The 24,226-nt window shown below is 48.9% G+C and overlaps 1 protein-coding gene across 12 annotated transcripts in view; it reads right to left on the bottom strand.

Annotated features, from left to right (window-relative positions):
- MSI2 (musashi RNA binding protein 2) overlaps positions 1–24,226 on the bottom strand; it is a 1,965,164-nt gene that overhangs the window by 961,194 nt on the left and 979,744 nt on the right. For all 12 annotated transcript variants that reach the window (XR_013608601.1, XM_078679738.1, XM_078679727.1 and 9 more), the window contains exon 7: positions 4,203–4,251. Coding sequence is in view for 11 of the 12 variants with exons in the window: in XM_078679738.1 (XP_078535864.1) it covers positions 4,203–4,251 (49 nt within the window). In the remaining variant the exon portion in view is untranslated. The remainder of the gene's footprint in view (positions 1–4,202; positions 4,252–24,226) is intronic.

Here is a 24,226-nt window from a genome sequence, read left to right as displayed (position 1 = left end):
TAACCCTAAAATCTTACACCTCTATAGCATGCCCAGGACTTGGGTGGATGGGGACTGAATTATACTCCATTCACGAGGCAATGTTTCCCAGAGACAAGGTATATAACAGCATTTCAAAGTCATGTCAAATAAAGGACTGGCTCAAAAAAGTGAGTCCTAGGGTGGAATTTAGGAAAAACATGAAGGTTTATTACAAAATTCAAAAGGGTACAAAACATGACTAGTAAAATGTAGATGCAGCAAATCTCATAAAAATGCATGCAATTATTGTCATGAAGGCTCTCTGTATTAGGAACAATGTAGAATAATAAGGAAATGGGGCAGCATCCCTAATACAGACCCAAAAAAGATTGTTTACTTCCAAATTCAAGGGTTTATGTGGCCAATTCTCCATACAGGAACATAACTACAAATGCATCATGTTGTGAGCAACAAAATACATTTTCAACAAAACAAATTATAGGTTTCAGGTATCCCTACCACCTTAACAAAGACCCACTACATGAATATTGATCCAGGGAGGCGCACCTAGTGTCATCTGGAGGTGTCAGAACGAACTACTTAAACAGTGAACAATTGCAGATTAATGAATACTGCATGTAAGCAATGGTGAGCCTTCTAGCCGTCTTTCTTCAAAAACAGTGTTATTCAGAAATAAACAAACATGTCCTGCTTAACTAGTGCAGCAGAATTATAAACAGAATAAATGAACATGACGACACATCCATATTAGACAAGCTGGCATTAAGGTCTAACTGAGGGCTAGTTAGCATAAGCCCGAAAAACACACTTTAACAGGTCATAGCAAACTTGCTTTAACTGCAATTGTTTCAAGCCAGTGAAAACATAGGACTTCAAATGTAGGTGAATAATGCACAATTTGAATACAATGCATACATACATAATTGTAGGTGTACAAGGTAAGCATCTTGACACACAGCATAGAGACAACGTATAGCAGCAGTTCAAGCATCCCTCCTCTTCCTGTTACGCAGAGCAGCAACAGTTCAAGACTGCCTTTAGAGCACAAGTTCAACACAGGCCTCAACAGTGCAAGTTCATCTGTATCTAGCCATATGCATTGCCATTCTTTAAGACACACTGCCCCTTACCAGAAAGGGATGTTTTAGACACTTGAATTGGAAACTGATGAGTCTGAAACCAGTATGTCCACCTTTCAAGTCTAGCCAAGCTTAAGGAGGAACTTCAATTGGTTGGAATGTGAACTCTACATGCATAGCAGTGGCGTAACAAAATGATGACCCCCCCCCCCTCCCCATGCAGAATGACTCTTATCTTGCAGATACTTATACGCCTTGAGATGACTGAGGGTTGAAGGGTGGGTTCCCCCCAAGCCGCAGGGGATCATGGGCCTGTATTACACCCTAGACGCATAGCAGCAGCTAGGTATCGCTAGCCCCATGTTCTAGAATTATGCCACCATGAGAAACAAATCCCTGGTAAACAAAAGAGTATACCCTTGAGGGGACCAGAGTCATGCGGCACATAGTATGGATGCTCTAAGTCGAGGTTCTGATTACATTTCCCATCGTCTGGGGCATTGTCGATACTTATTCGCACATTTTACTAAGGCATCAAAAGGGCTATTTCCCAGTCATGAAGTGGGCACATTCTTTGACAGAAAGGCAAATGCATTGGTGTTCGCATTGATATTTCTAACGTTACACAGCACTAAAACCACCAGCAATTTGCGAAGACAGCTAAGGATGCTTTGCTGCTACCAGCGTCATTATCGTTATGTGCACGTGAGGAAAGCTTGCAGTCATGCTAAACTGTGTGTGCTTTTGTGCCTGTGAGTTTGTGCATGTACACGACTGTTGGTGTATTACACATGCACTGCTGAGGCACATGCTGAGGCACATGCTCCATTAAATGTTACCTGCAGAGTAACTGTCCTGTGTGTCACCGGTCCTGCATATTTTCTTTGTTAAGCAAGCAAGCTTGAATTGCAGCCCATGCTTGTGTGAAGCTCTGGCTCCTATTTTAAAATCTTGACAGGGCAATTTACATTAAACTATTCACGGGTTTAAAAAATACACATACCTCGGAGTCAATGAGGAATGCTACAGGATAGAGAAAATCCTTAGCAGAAAAACTAAAATATCATCCCATTGGGTGCAGACTGTTAAACAGACGGGGGCGTGAACCTGGAGCCACCCGATCGAGCTTTGTGGTTCACGAATTAGCACACAGAAAACGAGGTAGCCCCGGAGCCCCCTCATGAAGTAGCTTCACAAGTTAACGGCCGCATTACGTCAGAACTAACCGTATTTGTAAAGCGCCCACTGCACCAGGGGGGCCTCTTGCCGCTGTCCCTCAACCTACCTAGGGCAAGAAACAAACCAGCCTGTCTGCAGGTTACGAGTGAGACGGGGAGTCTCACCCCCAGACCGGAGCTCTGCACTGCAGAGCACACTTCACCGCAGGGCCAGGCTGAACTTGGGGAACCGTCAAGCAAGGCATGTATGCCAGTACTCTGTACATCGCTTGGAAGCCAAGCACACGAGGGGAAGCAGAATCCGGCCTGCCCCTCGCAGCTCTGCCAGCCGACGAGGCCAGACTTGTTCAACCGGATGCAGAGATGGACAGGGGCGCCCGGCAGTGCAACCTCCAATGCACAAGGAGGCCCCTGACTCCCCTCTATCGCGCAGTGCTTCGGCTTCTCCTACGTGCGACCCCTGAGCTCCAAGTGGGCCGCTTCCGGATTGAAATCCGCGCCCTGGTGTTTTTTCCTCCTGCTGGCTTCATTACCCTGTTAATTATCTACCAGGCTATGACTGATGTTGCACTGCGGAATGTGGACCCCAAGGAAAATCAGATGCGCACTAGCAGCCTGAGACCTGCAAGATGATCTAAAAAATGATTTTGGAGGTGTGCTACTGGAGAGAGCGAGTTAATTATGAGGCACGGGCACACTGGAGCTTGAAGGACGTCCTGCAGGAAGTCGCTCGTCAGATTGTCAAGAAACACACAGTGCTGCTTCTCATCAGAAAAGAAAAGACATCCGCTTGCAAAGCTCATCTGTCAAACATGATACGTCAGTGTAACACAATCCATCACTTGCAAAAGAAACCTCCGTCGCCGCCTTGTTTCCCGGTATTCGTATTTTAAACCCGCAAGTTACGTTTTTGTTACGGGGGGGGAGGGGTTGGGTTATTTTCGCGGCCCACGATCTCAGTTCAGTCAGTCAGTGCTGGGGGCGCGTCTCATTGGTTTCAGTCTCGGCACGGACTGAGTGGCAGGTGCGCGAGTGCGGCGAGACTTTCCCAAAGCACCTCTTTATATACCATTTAGCGCCCACCACTTCAGCGCATGCAGATGTAGGTTAACCACCCCTTATCGGCATGCTGGGGACAGGCGAAGCATCGGACCATGACAGTCGGATGCTATAACCATCGGCGGACAGTGTCTTCCGTACTGAGGGCACTGGGGCTCTGCTTGCTGGCTCAGCAGCCGGTGGAGGTCAGGTCACACCAGCAGCACAGTACACACCAGTGTTGCTCCACAGGACTTTACAACTCTTGCACAGACCACCTTTCTGAACGAATCTTCGTGGCCGAACAAGATCTCCATCTTCCTCCCCAAACCCCCCACCCCTCCATTAAAGAAAGATGACCAAATAACCCAGTGTCAACTTCTGCTCCCACACTGCAGTCATCAAATGCTGGCCTGTAGGAGTGCCCAGGCACACCTGAGGTGGTCTTCACTCATTGCACAGAATAGTTAAAGGGATGATTCGGATTTTTGGCACATCAAGGTTAAATTAGTTCGGATTTGATCACACTGGGTATATATCAGCCTGCAGTACCCTAGATGTACTGCTTTAAAGTACATGACACAGTGCTTCATCTCCAACCAACCACACGCCAATGCACTGCTGTCACCAACAGTCCACTGGTGTTCAACGGTAAGATACTAACAGAGGCAGCTACTTGGAACTGCCATCCCAGCCAGTAGCACACTGGCACCAGCAAAATGTTGTCAATAAAGGTGAGCACATAGATGGCACTTTAACAGAACAAAATATCCTAGTCCTGAGCACTACCGACAAGAACTCCCAATGTTATTCCCTGCTTCTCATCTCTCATGGATCGATGAAAAGGTTGCAAGTCCCACACAATTCACACCATGTCTGCTTTTACGGGCTGTGGCAAAGTAGTGCATTGTATGTAGTCGCTTACCTCTGTGTCTGTTGGTAGTTTTGTCAAACATGAGCATGGCATCTTCTACCTAAGTGGAAACAGGACAAAGTAGAAATTAGCACATTAGGAATGAGGGAAAGTTACTGTCCAAATTCAACAAAGCAGAGCAATTAATGAATGCATCTTCAATACAATACCAGTGGCAAAAAGTATATTACAATGTTTCCTCAGAGTCCTACATGCACCCAGAAAATGAGCTGCACTATATTGAGCTGCCCTTTAATACTGATGAACCCATAAAGGTAATGAATTAAAAGCACTTTCCAGCAGATATTATTCACACGTTGGTCTCCAAAGCAGTTGCATCACTTCTATTAAGGCCCAAACCAGACAAATGTTTGGGTTATTCACATGTTACAGCAATAGTAACGCCCGCCGAAAGCCCCTGGGTCACCACAGAACTTCAAGAAGCCAGACGCTCCTACAGACGCCTAAAGAAAACCTGGCAAAACCTGAAAACTTTGGAAGCACGGAACGACCACAAGAGCGCCCTGAAGGAATACCACCAGCGCATAAGAGACACCAAACAGAACTTCATTAGAGACACAGTCCAGACCAACGCTAACACCACCAAGGAACTGTTCAACGGCATACAGCAGCTTGCAAAAATCGCCTGCGAAGCCACGGATGTCACACCGTCCCAGGAACGCTGCGACATGCTCAGCTCCTACTTCCATCTGAAGATCAAGGCCCTCTACGACAGCTTCAGCGAACCAACGAAAAGCACCACCCCCCTACCCACCGCCACCGATAAGCTGACCATCACGTCCTGGGATCCCGCGACCGTCGAACTCATCACTGCGACCCTGAAGATAACCCCCTCTGGAGTCCCTACGGACTACTGCCCATAGCAGATCTTCCACAGGGCCACCACCATCATCGCTCCCGAACTAGGATGCACCCTCAACGCCTCCCTCAGATCCAGCATCTCCCCAGACGACTGGAAACGGGCGGAAGTAAAACCCCTCCTCAAGAAACCATCAGCTGACCCAAATGACCTGAAAAACTACCAGCCCATCTCGCTCCTTCCCTTTGCGACCAAAGTCACCAAGAGACTCAAACACCCAGCTGACCACCTTCATAGAAGAGAACTCCATCCTGGATGCCTCCCATTCTGGATTCCGCAGCAACCACAGCACTGAGAGAGCCCTCCTTGTGGACACGGACGACATCCGCATGCTACTAGACAAGGGACACACCGCGGCCCTCATCCTTCTAGACCACTCGGCAGCCTTCGACACGATTTCACATCGCACTCTCGCAGCCAGACTGCACGATGCGGGAATTTAAGGAGCCGCCATCGACTGGATCCAATCCTTCCTCTCCAGCGGATCCAACTCCCTCCCTTCCTCTCCAAACCCACGGAAATCAACTGCGGAGTACCCCAGGGATCTACACTCAGCCCCACGCTCTTCAACATCTACATGGCCCCCCTCACCACCATCGTCAGACAGCATGGGTTCAGCATCATATTCTACGCCCACGACGCCCAGCTCATCCTCTCGCTCACAAAGAAGCCCGAAGACATCAGACTATGTTTCCTGGACGGTATGAAAAACGTGGCTGTCTGGGTGAAGGAAAGCTGCCTGAAGCTAAACTCTGAGAAGACAGAGGTCCTCATCCTCTGTCCCTGCACCTCCGCCGGGGACAAAACCTGGTGGCCCTCCGACCTCGCGAGCCCACCTCTACAGACCACGCTCGGAACCTCGGCATCTTCCTTGACTCCTCTCTCTCCATGAACCGCCAGATCAACACTGTCGCCTCCACTAGTTTCAACTGCCTCCGCATCCTCCGTAAGACCTTCAAGTGGATCCCCTCTGACTGCAGAAAGACGGTCACCCATGCACTCATTACCAGCAGACTGGACTACGGCAATGCCCTCTATGCTGGAATCAACAAAACTCTCCTGCACAGACTCCAGACCATCCAGAACGCCGCAGCCAGACTTGTCCTCGGGACACCACGCGAGTATCCTTCCACGTACCCAAGAGGAACCTCAGTTCTGCCGACCTCGCCCTGGCAGAGGTCCCCCGCATCTGCAGACACAGAACCGGCAGGAGAGCTTTCTCCTACATCACAGCCAAAATGTGTAACCAGCTCCCCGTAAACATCAGACGCATCCCGAACCTGCACAAGTTCAGGAAGGCCCTCAAGACCTGGCTCTTCGACTGATCCGGAGCTGCCCCCCACCCCAAGCGCCTTGAGACCCTCACGGGTGAATAGCGCGCTATATAAAACCTGACTGATTGATAGTACCAATTTTGGATAGACTACTGCAATGCTCCAAGCTCAACATACATTTTATCGGTCATTATTTGACCACAGTTAGTAGTAGATTCTTTATTCGATCAAATAGTGATCATTCATAAAGTTTACAAACAACAAGGTTCCTTAATAAAATGAAATATACAGTTATTTCTTTGCAGATAATACATCTTTTCAGTGGAAATAACAGTTAAAAATTCTAGTTTTATGAGCTATTTCCATTATTAAATATTGCATTGATTGGAACATATATTTTGTGTTTAAATTCCGTATATGTTACATATCTACAGTTTTGTTTCAGGACAAATTGACACCACTGTACTGCACTTTTCATAAGATTCTTGCTTTGTACAGGGACCTACATTGTAAATTAATAATTAGTATATGTACGATAGACCTCAGCATACATAGCTAGCTTCCTTAGTGTCAAGGCAGTGTGGATAGATAGTCAGCGGAATTGTTTAAAGTTTGAAAATAGGTTCAAGGTTTAAATACACCACATGTGCACTTTCTCCATAGGTGTAATAAAAGGTGATCTCGTTTTAGCTCTTAATCTCAAAAAGGTTTAGATGACTCCTTTTATGTTAGGTGAAAGTTAGATGAATTTTAGCCATAAGAAGATTTTCTGCCCGGCACAACCTATTGCAATTTCACAGTTTAGTTTAATGTGTTCCTTTTAAATAAACCTTTTAACTGTAATTCATGTGCTTGCGATCATCCGTTTGCCTCTTACTGACCTGTGACTATTAGCTTCACTGTTGTCCCCACACACTGCTGGCAAGATTAAACAAGCATTTGCAATGCAATAGGTCTCACATTAGGAAAGTGTGAGCTATTGGTATTGTAAATAACATTTTTTTTAATATGTGTTGGCTTTGAAAATATATAAATTAATAGCATTGTTATTCACAAAGCCAATAGCTTACACTTTTCTAATGCAAGTCCTATTGGCTATGGCAATGCTTGTTGGTAGCAAGCAAGGACTGTGCTGTTGTGGTGCTGAGTGATGCTGCTGTGGTGCTGTTGTGGTGCTGAGTGATGATGTGGTTGGGCTGAGTGATGTGGTGGTGTCCCAGAGTGATGCCCCTGAGTGATGTGGTGGTGTCCCAGAGTGATGCCCCTGAGTGATGTGGTGGTGTCCCAGAGTGATGCCCCTGAGTGATGTGGTGGTGTCCCAGAGTGATGCCCCTGAGTGATGTGGTGATGCCCCTGAGTGATGTGGTGGTGCCCGTGAGTGATGTGGTGGTGCCCCAGAGTGATGTGGTGGTGCCCGTGAGTGATGTGGTGGTGCCCCAGAGTGATGTGGTGGTGCCCCAGAGTGATGTGGTGGTGCCCGTGAGTGATGTGGTGGTGCCCGTGAGTGATGTGGTGGTGCCCCAGAGTGATGCCCCTGAGTGATGTGGTGGTGCCCGTGAGTGATGTGGTGGTGCCCGTGAGTGATGTGGTGGTGCCCGTGAGTGATGTGGTGGTGCCCCTGAGTGATGTGGTGGTGCCCCTGAGTGATGTGGTGGTGCCCGTGAGTGATGTGGTGGTGCCCGTGAGTGATGTGGTGGTGCCCGTGAGTGATGTGGTGGTGCCCGTGAGTGATGTGGTGGTGCCCGTGAGTGATGTGGTGGTGCCCGTGAGTGATGTGGTGGTGCCCGTGAGTGATGTGGTGGTGCCCGTGAGTGATGTGGTGGTGCCCGTGAGTGATGTGGTGGTGCCCGTGAGTGATGTGGTGGTGCCCGTGAGTGATGTGGTGGTGCCCGTGAGTGATGTGGTGGTGCCCGTGAGTGATGTGGTGGTGCCCGTGAGTGATGTGGTGGTGCCCGTGAGTGATGTGGTGGTGCCCGTGAGTGATGTGGTGGTGCCCGTGAGTGATGTGGTGGTGCCCGTGAGTGATGTGGTGGTGCCCGTGAGTGATGTGGTGGTGCCCGTGAGTGATGTGGTGGTGCCCGTGAGTGATGTGGTGGTGCCCGTGAGTGATGTGGTGGTGCCCGTGAGTGATGTGGTGGTGCCCGTGAGTGATGTGGTGGTGCCCGTGAGTGATGTGGTGGTGCCCGTGAGTGATGTGGTGGTGCCCCAGAGTGATGTGGTGGTGCCCCAGAGTGATGTGGTGGTGCCCCAGAGTGATGTGGTGGTGCCCCAGAGTGATGTGGTGGTGCCCCAGAGTGATGTGGTGGTGCCCCAGAGTGATGTGGTGGTGCCCCAGAGTGATGTGGTGGTGTCCCAGAGTGATGTGGTGGTGTCCCCAGAGTGATGTGGTGGTGCCCGTGAGTGATGTGGTGGTGCCCGTGAGTGATGTGGTGGTGCCCGTGAGTGATGTGGTGGTGCCCGTGAGTGATGTGGTGGTGCCCGTGAGTGATGTGGTGGTGCCCGTGAGTGATGTGGTGGTGCCCGTGAGTGATGTGGTGGTGCCCGTGAGTGATGTGGTGGTGCCCGTGAGTGATGTGGTGGTGCCCCAGAGTGATGTGGTGGTGCCCCAGAGTGATGGGGTGGTGCCCCAGAGTGATGTGGTGGTGCCCCAGAGTGATGTGGTGGTGCCCCAGAGTGGGGGGTGGGGGGGAGTGGGGGTGGGGGGGAGTGAGGGTGGGGGGGAGTGAGGGTGGGGGGGAGTGAGGGTGGGTGGGAGTGAGGGTGGGTGGGAGTGAGGGTGGGTGTGGGTGGGTGGGTGAGGGTGGGTGGGGGTGGGGGTGTGGGTGGGGTTGGGTGGGTGGGTGTGGGTTGGGTGGGTGGGTGTGGGTTGGGTGGGTGGGTGGGTGGGTGGGTGGGTGGGTGGGTGGGGTTGGGTGGGTGGGTGGGTTGGGTGGGTTGGGTGGGGGTGGGTGGGTGTGGGTGGGTTGGGTGGGTTGGGTGGGTGGGTGTGGGTGGGGGTGGGTGTGGGTGGTGGGGGTGGGTGGGGGTGGTGGGGGTGGGTGGGGGTGGTGGGGGTGGGTAGGGGGTGGTGGGGGTGGGTAGGGGGTGGTGGGGGTGGGTAGGGGGGTGGTGGGGGGGTAGGGGGGTGGTGGGGGGGTAGGGGGGTGGTGGGGGTGGGTGTGGGGGGGTGGGTGTGGGTGTGGGGGGGTGGGTGGGTGTGGGTGTGGGGGGGTGGGTGGGTGTGGGGGGGTGGGTGGGTGTGGGTGTGGGGGGGTGGGTGGGTGTGGGTGTGGGGGGGGTGGGGTGTGTGGGGGTGTGGGGGTGGGTGTGTGGGTGTGTGGGGGTGTGGGTGTGTGGGGGTGGGGGGGTGTGGGGGTGGGGGGGGGTGGGGGTGGGGGGGTGGGGGGGTGGGGGGGTGGGGGGGTGGGGGGGTGGAGGGGTGGGTGGGGGTGTGGGGGTGGGTGGGGGTGTGGGGGGGTGGGGGGGGGTGTGGGGGGGTGGGGGGGTGGGGGTGTGGGGGTGTGGGGGGGTGGGGGTGGGTGTGGGGGGGGTGGGGGGGTGGGGGTGGGTGGGTGTGGGGGGGGTGGGTGGGGTGGGTGGATGTGGGGGGGGGTGGGTGGATGTGGGGGGGTGGATGTGGGGGGGTGGGTGGGGGTGGGGGGGTGGATGTGGGGGGGTGGGTGGGGGTGGGGGGGGTGGGGGGGTGGGGTGGGGGGGGTGGGGGGGGTGGGGGGGGTGGGGGGGTGGGGGGGTTGGGGGGGGTGGGGGGGTGGGTGGGGTGGGGTGGGGTGGGTGGGGTGGGGTGGGGGGGTGGGGGGGTGGGGGGGGGGTGGGTGGGGTGGGGGGGTGGGGTGGTGGGGTGGGTGGTGGGTGGGGGGTGGGTGGGGGTGGTGGGTGGGTGGGGGTGGTGGGTGGGGGGTGGGTGGTGGGTGGGGGGTGGGTGGGGGATGGGGGGGGGTGGGGGGGGTGGTGGGTGGGGGGGGTGGGTGGGTGGGTGAGGGTGGGTGGGTGAGGGTGGGTGGGTGAGGGTGAGTGAGGGAGGGTGAGTGAGGGTGGGTGGGTGAGTGAGGGAGGGTGAGTGAGGGTGGGTGGGTGAGTGAGGGAGGGTGAGTGAGGGTGGGTGGGTGGGTGAGGGTGGGTGAGGGAGGGTGAGTGAGGGTGGGTGGGTGGGTGAGGGTGGGTGAGGGTGGGAGGGTGGGTGAGGGTGGGTGGGTGAGGGTGGGTGAGGGTGAGGGTGGGTGGGTGGGTGAGGGTGAGGGTGGGTGGGTGGGTGAGGGTGAGGGTGGGTGGGTGGGTGAGGGTGGGTGAGGGTGGGTGAGGGTGGGTGAGGGTGAGGGTGAGTGAGGGAGAGTGAGGGAGAGTGAGGGTGAGTGAGGGTGAGTGAGGGTGAGTGAGGGTGAGTGAGGGTGAGTGAGGGTCCGAACTAAATGGTGGCAGGGCATACATCATAAGACAGAGAGAAGAGACTGCGTCGTGACTGCGTTGGTCAGTTTCAGAATCAGGAGGAGCAGAGTCAGCACAGTCTGCGAGGGATCAACGTGTCTAAATGCAAAGCATAGCGGATGTAGCATTGCAGCTCGCAAGTCGAGTGTTTTCAAGCTGAGTGTCCCTAGAGAGATGGCAACACAGCAACAGCATTTGAGGAGCAAGGCTACTGTAAACAAGCACGGTAGGCTTTCACTTTCGTCCAGAAAAAAAACGAGAAAGGTGCAGAGAACGCCGACCAGAACACGGCTTCCCCGCGAAATTGATGCAAAAACAAACCAAGCTCTCGGCATTGCTGTGGCAGGGTGGGGGAGCGGATTCCTTTGAAGTCTGATGCCGAGGCAGATGGTGTTTGATGTGCACGCGCCTGCCTCACATGAACTGTACGCGATCCGCAGGCTAGCTAGACTTTTTGAACCGCTTACTATAATCAAGCCTATTTATCCCTAACGGGATATATTAGGTGAGACCTAAAAAACCCTGAAGGGGGTTGCAAGTAATTGCTAGAGCCAATTCATCTGCTACACCCTAAACCATCATCTTCTTAACTATTTAAATCAGCCAATACCGTCCAGCATCAAATACTTGACTTTATCAACGATTAAGCTCACTGATCTTGGTTCTTTACAGCAACCAACGCTGTCTGGTAATATAGGATGAATGTAACCAATGCCCCAAAGCAGACATATTCAAGAACCTGCACCTGAAGACCCATCAAGAACCTGGAGGAAATGTCTGCTTTCAGAGCCTGGCTTTGAGACAGCTCCATAAGTTAGCAAGGGGCCATCCGCACGAAATTGGAAAGCCCCAGGGTTCTTACGGCTTCTGTCTCCCTCTATGCAGGTCTTCCAGATGGCCTTGAAATTAAGCATACAAATACCTCAAGCTAGGTTTTCACAGGTTCCTGCGACCATGTAGATGTGAAGTGGAAAAAAGTCAGTAAAAGTATAGGAAACATAGAATTTTGGCATTTGTTTATGAGCCAGCAAGCTGCAAATCAGATTTCAACGAATATTAGCAAGAAATGCAGAAAAACGGATATTGATGATTAAACACCCACCTAACAGATAAAAAGCATGATTTTATAACACAAAAAATATATAGTCTTCTAGCATGCGTCACTTAAGGAAAAAAATCATGCAGGAAATAGAATATAAGGGCCTGCAAGAGCGTCCCCATATCTAAATACTGAAAGGAAACAGACGTACAAAGGCCAATGACAGTAAAGTATACAAACCAAGAGAGCATTGGCCAAATGCCAGGTTGGTTCACTAGAACTGGTTCTTCGATACATACCCAGTCAACACACAAAGTATGACCACCAAGACCAATATGACTTGGGAAGACTAATCATTGGAAAGGGTCGGGGTACTGGCGTTAGTAATGGAAAAGAAAGAATGCAAATAGCAGGCAGGTTTTCCAGATATGTTTGAGAGATAAAACAAGGGCAATTTGCATATTTTCTGCTGAATGGGCCATGATGCTAGTGAGTAGAAACCCATTTATCTGGGCTTCAGAGACCTTAACGTAAGGAGAGGAAATACATCTGGGCTGTGATGCAAACCCATCTTGCGCCAGCAGTCAGTCACTGGAGAATACAGCTTGAAGGCTCCCCGAGGGTTTATGGTAGACAGGCTTGCTTTGGTGAGCAGAAAACCCTGTGACCAGTGACTAAGCTGTATACCACTGCTTCCAACATTCCCAGAATACCTTCAATCATCTAGCACGATAAGCATTATTACAGGGAGGGGGTACTGCCAACACAAGGGTTTATAAAGGAACCTTGGATGGATGATGTAATGTTGAGTTGTAGGAGAATATGATTCAGAAGTGTCATGCTGGCATAACAGTGGAAATTTAAAGATTTAAACCAGCACGTCGGTCTGGGAGTACTCACTGCCCTTCTCTATTTGCTAAAGTTTCCGTTCTGCATCTCACACCAGCCAATAAAATGCACAAGTGTCACTGTCCACCTCAATCAATTTGTACTATTGTTAATGGATAAATGGCAGGTCCTTTAACAAAAAAGTTTCTTCTCAATCCACGATTCCGTGAGCAGCATGAGGAACAGTTCCTAGCCAGCAAAACACTACACCACCCGTTAAAAATACACATCTACAATGACCAAGTGCTGAAAGGGCACTTATAAAAGGTTGGCTTAAAAAAAATCATCTTACTTGAACAGTGTCTAATTGGCCATCTTTTTCCATTGCCTCAGGTCTAAACATTTTATCTCAGACTACCCTTTCGAGGTTTACTCCACCTTTTTTCCCTCTGGGGCAGCCATTGTATTGCAAAGAATAGATTCTTCCCTCTATAGTCAAGTTGCACAATAGGTGTCTCAATGCTTTCGGAACAGATAAAGTGCAACAGTGGAAAAAATCTATTAACATCAAAATCAGATCTCGAAGCTGAGGAGGAGAGAAATAAAGAAAATCAATATGGATAGGAAGGCATTCAGGGGGACATTTTCTTAACTTTCACCAACTGCAAAATAAGAAATAAGAAATAGAAGGAAAATCTCAAATTGTAAAAAGCTATCAATGCTTTGGAAATCTGGCAGGACAGCAAGAACTGAAACTGGATGAACCCAAACACACAAAGGCTGAATAGAACTGGGGGTTGGGGGTGGGGGTGGCGGCCACGCAGCACACACAAGCTCTTTTCTCACGGCTCTCTGTGACTCAAACACAGGCAGCCTTTACAAGGCTCCACTGAAGAGAAAGGAGGGACAGAGTCAAGGTAGCTGGAGCAACCCCGGCCCCTCGGAAACAAAACTAGATCCTTTCTCTTATTCTCTTCTGCAGGACTGAAACCTTAGAAATTGGGACGCTCCAGTTAACACAATAACCAGAAATGTAATTTTAACCCTTCTATACCAGGTTCATCACAGCCTTCAAAAAAAGGATCCTGGGTATTATTTTCTTCCTCTTGTCTCTAGGAAGAATGAACCCTATTAGAAGCCTGCGCACGCCCGATACCCAAACAGCCCGCAGTTTACTCCTGTACTCTTCTGTGCGCTAGACACACTCTGCGACCCTCGATGCTGAACCGGGATACGCAGAGAAAAAAATGATTCTTTATTTTTGCCACATCTTACTGCCGTATTTTACTATATCACAGAGAAGATTAGAACTACCACGTATGGGTATACAATGTCCAAGATTACTTTTGCCAATAAATATACGTTTTTCGGTGTGCTCCTCGTTGAGAAATGTATGTAGCCCTTCAGCACACACCGAGGAATGGTTGTGGGTCCTCTGAAACTTAGCATTCCAGTTCCAACCTGCCCTCTGCTGTCTTGTAGCTCATGGTCCATTGTCAAGGACAAAAGTGCTACAATCACTGGCTTGATTGCCCAACACCAGCAAAAAATCCAAAACCAAGAGAAGAATGTGTCCCAAACTCAGAGAAACACATACCTGGAACAATGACAAGTGTACTTTTATCCAATGTGCAATAAAGTAATGAATTATCTATTTACTGTATCTAAAACCATATGGTGTGCAGGGGAAAAAAACAACTAGTAGCAGATCACAAAGTCCTTTGGAGGCAAGAAGATTAAATGTTTTCCTCGCTCTCCCTGGTTGATTGACAACTGTTCAAATACTATCCTTCCAGGTCTCACCCAGATCCCCATCAGAGACCTCAGGATTTCTGGCACAAGCAGAGTGACTAGCAAGGAACTCATTGCCAGGCATCTTAATTTCCTTCTCCGTTGTAGTCGCAAATTCTATGCTATGGTAGGCAACTAGAGGTGGCAAAATGCACAATACTCCCCACTTGAGAAGCATTTGCCTCAATTACACCGAAATACCTGGATGCAAATCTCCAGGACGCAGGAATGGGGTTGATTCTGAGTATAGTTCAGAGCTACTCGACGCAATGGTGTCAGATGCTCGTGGCATTCCAGTTTTAGGCTTGCCAAGATTTTGGTCACTGCTTTCTGCAGCTGCCACTCATTTGTACAATGCCTCATTTGATATAACGTTTTCTGCCAGTAATGACCATCAAAAGTCTCTAAAGGCTTTTCACATTCTTTCAGATTGTCTCTCTGCTCTTTACGTTTTTGACTGTTTTGGCAGTGGCGATCATTTTGCTTTTGTATTCTCTCTTATTTATGCAGTTTTAGTCTATTTCTCATTTTAGGCTTCACTTGGTCTTTAATGTGTATTGCTCTGCTCTTATAGATTGCCAAGCGTAAACTAGGATTAATGAATATTTGGAAAGCCACAACTTCACCCAAAAACATGCAATAAGGAAGGATAATCTAGGTCCTAGGGGAGCAGCAGAGTCACCCTTTTGGTTGAGGGACTGAGTACAATCTGAAAGAAGAGGAGTATGCAGACACAAGGCGAAGTTCATGGATGGGCTACGTAATTAAAAGGCAGCCCTTCCCTATGAATGTATTGTGCGCTACTTGAATTATGTTTAGCTCGATTACTTGGTTTCAAAACTGGATGTAATTAGATATACGGTTGAAAAAAAAGTACGCCTGCGGGCAAGGCATATCAAACTTAAGGTGCAGAAATTAAGATCTCACATTCAAAAGTTAAATGATTCGTTTCTAAGGTTCAATTCGTTTATCTGGATGTTAACAGAAAACGTGACCACATAGGCACTTTAGCTTTTACAAAGTAACACTATACCAAAGAACAAACAACTGAATATGCTATCGTGCAAAATATAAATTGCTCTAAACCCATACCTGCATTTTATTTACATCAAATCAACGACAGACACTGGGGTCTGGCACGGACTTGCTTCCTTTAAATTCGGACTTTTACTAATGTAGCCATTGACAGGTGAGAAAAACAGAAATATGATCAAAAAAATGGGTAAGACACCTACAAAATAAATCAAATGTGGCACTTGCAAATGGCAATTGTGAAGGGATTATCACATCGTATCGAGACCGGTTACTGTGTGCAAAAAAGTTTACGCAACTGCAAAGATTTGACCCTATAACCTAGCTAGCGAGGATCCTACTCTTCTATGTAAATAAACTTAAAGGTCATTTGAAAGGAAATTCCATCGACGCAGTAAACCCCGTGCACATATACATAACTACCATGAACAAATCATGTCAAGTTTCAGCTGCACTATATCTACCCAGTTTGTCTTGAAAGCTCAATCTGGCATTTAATTAAAAAAAAGTGTCAGAAGCAGCGAATCACCAAAGTGATTAGGAATTCAATGTTCTTGGCAAGCCCATGTCAATGATTGTAATGAGCGTCATGAAAAGGTGTCAAGGACTAATGAGCGCCATGAAAAGGTGAAAGGAATTCCACTGGTTTATGAGGGAGAAGCCACCTCAGGCCTTTGAAAAATTAATCTTTTAGGATTAAACATTTAATATGGGCACAACTTAGGTTCTGGTTGTCCATAATCAGATAGGGAAGTGCATGTGCTATCTGGAGTCCAAAGACTAGCTTTCTATATCCTATCCAAACAGAAGTTGCCCATAATTTCAGGCCTTTAAGTACAGTCTACAACCCAGCTAAAACATTCAACAAAGTTAATATAGTGGTTACATCACCATCTCAGGGTTCGGGAGTACACATTTACTCACTAAATTACTAGATATTCCAAGCAGTTACCAATCCACTACCAGCACCCAACTGGAGGTCCTCATCATAGGCCATTATTACAATCAATACAAATGCTAGCAGTGGTGAAAATTTCTGTTGAACTGAAAGTGTTCCTTACCAACAACTAATTGGAGTAGACATCCTGCATGTACAAGTACACATCAGGTTTACAGAGTCTGGAGCAGACAGAGCAGGAAACTCTGGGCTCACCTTGCATAAGAGGGTCGGAGTCCGGTCCTTTGAGTGTCAACTGCACACATCCTCCCTCGAGCGAGATCTACAGTGCGGGACAGGGAGGAACTCTTGTCTGTATTTCTTGTGTTTGTGGACTTTGCCTTAGAATTACCCAACGTCAGGCATCTGGATCGAACCAAGACTTAGAGTGAACAGGCCCACGAATCGGAGTGTGATCCGCCCAGCTTCTTAGGATCAGCGATGTAAACGTTCACTTCCCATCAAATGCTGGCCTTAGGATGCACCAGGGAGCAGTTTTTGCAGGACTTCAAATCATTCTTGGTTCTAAGATACTAAAGACCGATGTCATATGACGCATTACTGACATCTGCTTTCTGTGGGTGTAGAACTGCTTGAAGCCTTTAGATTGCTGGGGCAGCAGCAGCAAAACATAAGCAAAAAGGTTTAGGAGATTGGTAAAAAAACTGACAAATATTTGGGAGCAGCGCTCCATTTCTGCACTGACGGGTGAGAAAAAAAAAACAACTCAGAGGGTAAGGGTGGCACCTTTCTAGAAGTCTCTGTGGAATCTTAAGATGCCACCTATTGGCAAGCAGGAGCAATTGCTGGAAAAACTTACAGATTCGGTCTAGAACTTGGGGGAAATCAAAAGGTGAGTAATCTGAAGTATGCACCAGAAGCACATATCCCTAAATAAATATTTTATGAAATATAGGATCCAAAACTTAAACACCACTAAAATTCATGTTCGGTTTAGTTATGCAATATGTGCTCCTCGTGCACTACACTGCTGCATGCGCAGTTACAGATAGCATCCATAACGACACCAGTGTTTCTTAGAGCACATTAAAAATACCTATATGAAGATGGCAAAACCCTGAACCATCAAATACTCAGTGCTCAGGTCTGTCATGCACCGGGCAGATTACTTACAAGGGGAAAGAACACAATCACAGAGTGCACACGAATCATAGGCAAGAACATATGTTAACGCTGTAGACCAGACCATCTATGCCGCACGAACTTGACCTCATAAAACATGGGGCATCCGAGGCAGCTGTACGTAGCATTAACAGCTGAAGATAAGGGCATAGATCACATGTGATGCAGCCTCCGGTGTCTATTAATTGTTTTCATTTTGCTGTGTTTGAAGTGATTCTGTGGTAGATGATTGGTTTTGCAAAGCACATTGGATGGTGCAAGTTAAAGGCTACAGTACGAAATAAAGCTAACACAGGCAAATGTCTTACTCCAAGCAACCATTTTGGATAAGATGGAAAAGTGTTGAGAAAGATCAAGACAGTCATGCGGTGGCCTTGAATTATCTTTATAGTGAGTCAGGCAGTAGGCAACTGACCACCCTTAGGGGTGAAAGACTGAAGGGAAGACAAAATCTGTGTTTAATCTTAGGTTCAAGTTCAAGTTCGGAAATTTGTATAGCGCACTACTCACCCAGAGGGTCTCAAGGCGCTTGAGGGAAGGGGGGTACTTTACTTCTCAAATAACCAAGTTTTTAGTTGTTTTCTGTAGGAGAGGTGGTTCTGTGTAAGGCGGAGATCGGTGGGGAGAGAATTCCAGGTCTTGGCCGCTAAGTAGGAGAAGGATCTTCCCCCTATGGTGGATCTTTGGATGCGCGGAAGAGCGGCGAGGGCTTGATTGGACGATCGTAGTTGGCTGGTGGGGGTGTAAAAGGACAGGCGCGTGTTGAGGCATTCGGGTCCTAGGTTGTAGAGGGCTTTGTGTGCGTGGGTGAGGAGACGGAACGTTATTCTTTTGTTGACGGGGAGCCAGTGGAGGTTATTTAGGTGATCGGAAATGTGAGCATGGCGGGTGATGTCTAGGATGAGTCTGGCTGAGTCTGGCTGAGGCGTTCTGGATGCGTTGGAGTTTATTCTGTAGTTTGGCTGTCGTTCCGGCATAAAGGGTGTTTCCGTAGTCCAGTTGGCTTGTGACCAGTGCGTGGGTGATCGTCTTTCTTGTTTCGGTGGGGATCCAACGGAAGATTTTTTTGAGCATACGTAGAATGTTGAAGCATGATGATGAGACGGCGTTGACTTGTCTGGCCATCGAGAGGGAGGAGTCCAGGATGAAGCCCAGGTTACGTGCGTGGTCCGTTGGTATGGGTGCGTTTCCCAGGGCCGGTGGCCACCATGAGTCGTCCCAGGCGGAGGGGGATGATCCTAAGATGAGGACTTCCGTTTTGTCAGAGTTCAGTTTTAAACGGCTGTTCTTCATCCACTCGGCTACTTCTTTCATCCCTTCGTGTAGGTTGGTTTTGGCGGTGTTTGGGTCTTTGGTGAGGGAGAGGATCAGCTGGGTGTCGTCTACGTAGGAGATGATGTTGAGGTTGTGTTGGCGCGCGATGGATGCGAGGGGACTCATGTATACGTTGAAGAGGGTGGGACTGAGTGATGATCCTTGTGGAACGCCGCAGATGACTTCGGTGGCCTCTGATCTAAAAGGGTTGAGGTGGACTCTGGGTTCTTCCGGCGAGGAACGAGATGATCCAGTCCAATGCTTTTCCTTGTATTCCGACGTTGTTGAGGCGTTGTGTAAGGGTGCTATGACAGACTGTGTCGAAGGCTGCGGAGAGGTCAAGTAGGATGAGGGCAGCTGTTTCTCCGTTGTCCAGTAGAGTTCGAATGTCATCTGTTGCTGCGATGAGGGCGGTCTCGGTGCTATGTTTGGCTCGGAAGTCGGACTGTGAAGGGTCGAGGGATTTGTTGGATTCGAGGAAGGCGGCGAGCTGACAGTTGACGGCTTTCTCAATGACTTTGGCAGGAAATGGGAGGAGCGAAATGGGGCGGTAGTTCTTAAGTTCAGTGGGGTCTGCTGTGGGTTTCTTCAGGAGGGCGCTGAGTTCGGCATGTTTCCAGCTTTCCGGGAAGGTAGCGGAGTTGAGGGAGCAGTTGATGACGTCTCGGAGATGGGGAGCGATAATGGAGTCTTTGTTGAAAATGTGGTGGGGACATGGGTCGGTTGGCGATCCTGAGTGGATGGAGTTCATCAGGCGGATGGTGTCTTCAGTGGTGATTGGGTCCCAGGCGCAAAGGTTGTTGGAGGGGGGTTTTGGTTCGGAGGTGGGTGGGGCGGATTGCTCTCCAAAGCTGTTATGTATGTCAGCGATTTTGTTGTGGAAGAACGAGGATAGAGAGTCGCAGAGGTTTTGGGAGGGAGTGATGTCGTTGGTGCCGGCGGTGGGGTTGGTAAACTCTTTGACAATGTTGAATAGTTCCTTGCTGTTGTGGGCGTTGTTGTCGAGTCGATCCTTGAGTGCTGATTTCTTGGTGGATCGGATCAGTTGGTGGTGTTTGCGGGTGGCGTTCTTGAATTTGGTCAGGTTGTCAGTGGTTGGGTTTTTTCGCCAGGCTTTTTCGAGGGTGCGACAGATCTTCTTGGATTTTTTAAGGTCATCATTGAACCAGGGGGCTTTTTTGCTACCTTGCTTGATTTGATGGTTTTTCAAGGGTGCTAATTCGTTAGCGCTGTGGGTGATCCATTGTGTGAGGTTGTTGGCTGCTTGGTTTGGGTCCGATGATTTGGCAGGAGGGTTATGGTGAAGTGATGTGAAGAGCTGGTCGGTGGTAATTCTGTTCCAGTTTCTGTGGGGAATTGGTCGAAGGTGGTTGTGGGTCGTGGTCTTAATGTAGTTGAAGTGAACGCAGCTGTGGTCCGTCCAGTGGAGATCTGTGGTGTGATTGAAGGAGATGTGCTTGCTGGAGGTGAAGATTGGGTCGAGCGTGTGCCCGGCATAGTGGGTGGGGATGTCAACGAGTTGTTTGAGTCCGAGATTGGCGAGGTTGTCCAGAAGGGCGGTGGTGTTGCGGTCTTTGTTCTTTTCCAGGTGGAAGTTGAGGTCACCTAGTAGAATGTAGTCCTCGGAGGGGAGGGCGTGTGGGCTGATGAAGTCAGTGATGTCTTCGCTGAATTGTGTTCGGGGTCCTGGTGGCCTGTAGATGAGGGTGCCTCCGAGTGTGGTCTTGGGGTCGGTGTGGACCTGGAAGTGAAGGTGTTCGGCAAATGCGAGGTTATCGTCGGAACTGGTCGTGATGCGGATGGTGTTCTTATGGACGATGGCGATGCCTCCTCCTATTTGGTTGATGCGGTCCTTTCGGATGATCTTGTAGCCGTCCGGGATGGCTATGGCGATGTCGGGTGCTGATGAGGCGTTCATCCAGGTTTCTGTAAGAAAGGCTAAGTCCGGCGATGTGGTGTCGAGTAGGTTCCAGAGTTCAATGGCGTGTCTGTGGACCGAGCGGGTATTGAGCAGGATGCACTTCAGGTGGTTAGTGTTGGCGCTGTGTGTGGAGTTTGTGGATTTGGTGTGGGTCCTGATGCAGTCGAGCTTGCAGGAGTGGCAGGCGAAGGGTCCATGGGTGTGTCCTGGGGCGGCTTGGTAGCAGTCTGGGAGGCGGCCGGGGTTAAGTGCTGAGAGGGTGGCGGCGTCGTACGTTATGCGGGTGGATTGGATTTTGCGGGGGCCAGGGGGTCTGGCGTTGGGCGCGGTCCAGGCACGGACTGGCGTAGACGGGCTTACCTTAGGCGCACCTTCGGCGCGCTCGCTGCGCGTCAGCTGTTCTGACATAAGTGGGGGGGCGGAGCTAGGGAGGGTCAGCTGGGAGGCGGGAGCGGGGTGGAGAGGCGGGCTGGGAGGCACAACAACAAGATGGCAGCAAAACGAAAGCAAACAGGACGAGATTGGGGTGGGCAGAGGCGCAGGCACAATCAGGCACAGATTAAATGAGTAAACAATGCGAACCTGCAAAAGCGCTACGATGACCAATATGCACACAATCCAATATACGCGATGTGGGCTATGCAAAATAGCGTTACGCTATAATCAGGCAATGCGGCAAGTTTAAATAATCAAACGGAGCGCAATCAGTAATGGGAGCAATAGCAAAGCAGAGCACAATAGCGTATGTAATGGGAGCAATTGCGGTGAAGCGCTACGATACCAGCTGGAGCCAGGGAGCGTGGGGAGCGACCGCTTCTGAAGGAGTCAGGACGGTCACAGCGCTGTGGTCTGCGAGATCGTCCTTAACTTTTCTGTGGGAGGGAGGGTCAGCTGGGAGGCGGGAGCGGGGTGGAGAGGCGGGCTGGGAGGCACAACAACAAGATGAAGATAGGAGTCTTCAGACACCTCTAAAAATTCAAGAAATCATAGAGGGTACATGCAGTTTGTTCCACAGAGCAAATCCTTGCACATAAAGGAATCTGCCTCTATCGTTTGTATCATTATGATAACAAGAAAGTTGCAATCGGATGAAATCAGTCCCTAAAGGCATTGTATGCTGAAAAAAAGATCCCAGGGTGTAGCAAAACCACACCTTGTGGAGAATGCACACTATTCCCTTTCTTTAACAGAAGGAGAATACGGTCTCCATGAAATAAAACTGGGATTCTAAACAGATTAGAAACCGAACAGCCATCTTAGCAAGCATTGGCATAGCCAATAGGTCTTGCTTTTGGGACTTATACGTTTTTAGCCATAACAGGTTTGAAACAAATCAATTCATTTACCACTAGAACAAACTGACCTCGCTAGTAGCTTCCCTTTTCCAGTTGCCAATGCCAGCAACTAAAGGCTTCCTCCCACTGCTGCCCAGTATTAGGTGGATGAAACCAGGAAGATGCCAGAAACTGGGCACGTATTAGACTCACGCTTACTTCTTTGAATACTCCCAGCCTTCTCGCACACTAAATAATTTGTAATGATGCAAGTGATGTACCATTCTTCCAAAATAAAATACTGAAATTAAATGTTCTACCAGCAGTGCACACGTACTTGACTTTGTGATGGGAACACGATAAAACACTGCCCGATCTTCTCAACACCAGATAAAGGATGAATACGAATTTATATATGAATTCCAAAATCCATCAATGGCTAACGATTAGTCTGCTGATACCTGCAAGTGACAAACGTGCCTTTGGCTGCACGGTTTCCATGGCAAATAATGAATCCTAAACCAAGCGTCTTCGTAGTAGTGTAGTCATTACCGTCCGCGATAACAGCGCTTACAGCTGTGAGCACACATAGAGGGTGAAAGGGGCAGAGCAGCGTTCATTACAAAGAACTGAGCCAACTTAACACGAGCCTTCCATCGTGGACTACGAGTATTTACGTGAGCTGTAAGACAAGGTTCCCTAGTATGAAAGGAATTTATTAAAAGCTATTTAAAACAAACATTTTTGTGGCTATTGCTGTAGACTTGCTATTAAGGACATGTTATTGTATGTTAAAATGTATATTTTCGAATTTCTATTCTTCTCTAAAAAAAACTTAGAATAAAAGAAAATACAATAACATTTCTGTAAGTTTACAAAATAAATATGCGGCCCGGTTATATTTCGACTAATTCAGGCGTTGTCCTTTTCAAGATGGCTGAACGTTTAACTTGGTTCCAAAGGCACACTACAGAATAGGGTGGGTCGTTATTCTTGTTTCAATAGTTGTTTCATGAGTCGTACGGCATCTGTTTAATGACATGTTATCTCGCACTTTTTATGGGATTTGAGATTGGGGGTTACATTGCTTTTACGAATGGATTCAAACTCGTGATTTCCGTGTAGTGGCTATATTGTTTTTTGAGTTTTAAAAACAAGACCAATTTGCTCATCAAAAAATGACATGTTATCTTGAGAGCCTACGGGTGGATGAGTGACAATGTCTCCTATTGATGACGTTACCAGCATGTTTCCCAGTATCCGGCAGAGAAACAATCGTGGTGGTGCTTTCGTTTGAGTGAGAGATGACCTCGGTCACACTGAGCGAAGCAGAGGTGGTTTATATTGCCCATGGAATTCAGGTAAACACTGCACTATCTTCACCTCTGTAGACATGTAATGGTCAATAGAGGCTTCTTTAACGCAAAATACAATACAAATAAGAATACAATTGTATAAGTGTGCCACAATTTGTGCTAAAGAACAACATAGTTTCTGAACTCATGATTACATTTCAAAGCAGTGCTTACAAGGTTGTTGATGCACGAATCGTATGTTTGCAGAGCGAGACAAAAACAAGCAACGGCCGCGCGGCGTGAAAGTAAAATGAGCTGACGATGAGGGAGTGGGAGAAGGGAGGGGGTAGGGGAGGGGAGGGGATTCACACGTGCGCAGTAAGGCTTAATGAGCCATTACAGAAAGCCAGATGGCAGCTGTGCACGTCGCGCGCGCTTGTGCGCGTGATTGCAAGCTGGTGGCCGGCAAAAGCCTGTGGGTAGCACTTTTAAAACCCAGCTACTAAAGGTCTCGCCAGAGCAACGCATGCGCTAGCTCAGGCGAGACCTAGAAATCGCTCACCATTTTTTTTTTTTGCTTTAAACGTGTCTCCATGGGAAAATAAGTTTCTCTTGGATATCCCGCCTGAAGCAAGCACATTTAGTTATAGTTAGTGCTGTTGTAGCACTATAAGGCAGGTGCTGCATGGGCTTAAAGCAATACTGCCTTGGTCTTTCACCCTCAAGAGGCTTATAAAAAACGTAGCAGTTTTAACATGCCACTGTATTTTAACAAAATTACCTGCAACTAAATAGTATTTACTAAAACATTACGTACGACCCAAATCCTTGCTACGCAACTAGGGAACATGTTTGTGAGCAAGTATTGGGACTGCTGGAACACCAG

The sequence above is a fragment of the Lissotriton helveticus genome, chromosome 3_1, assembly GCF_964261635.1.
Source record: "Lissotriton helveticus chromosome 3_1, aLisHel1.1, whole genome shotgun sequence".
NCBI classification, from domain to species: Eukaryota; Metazoa; Chordata; class Amphibia; order Caudata; family Salamandridae; genus Lissotriton; species Lissotriton helveticus.
The sequence above is the reverse complement of the archived record's forward strand: the minus strand, read 5'-3'. Positions and strand labels throughout refer to the sequence as shown.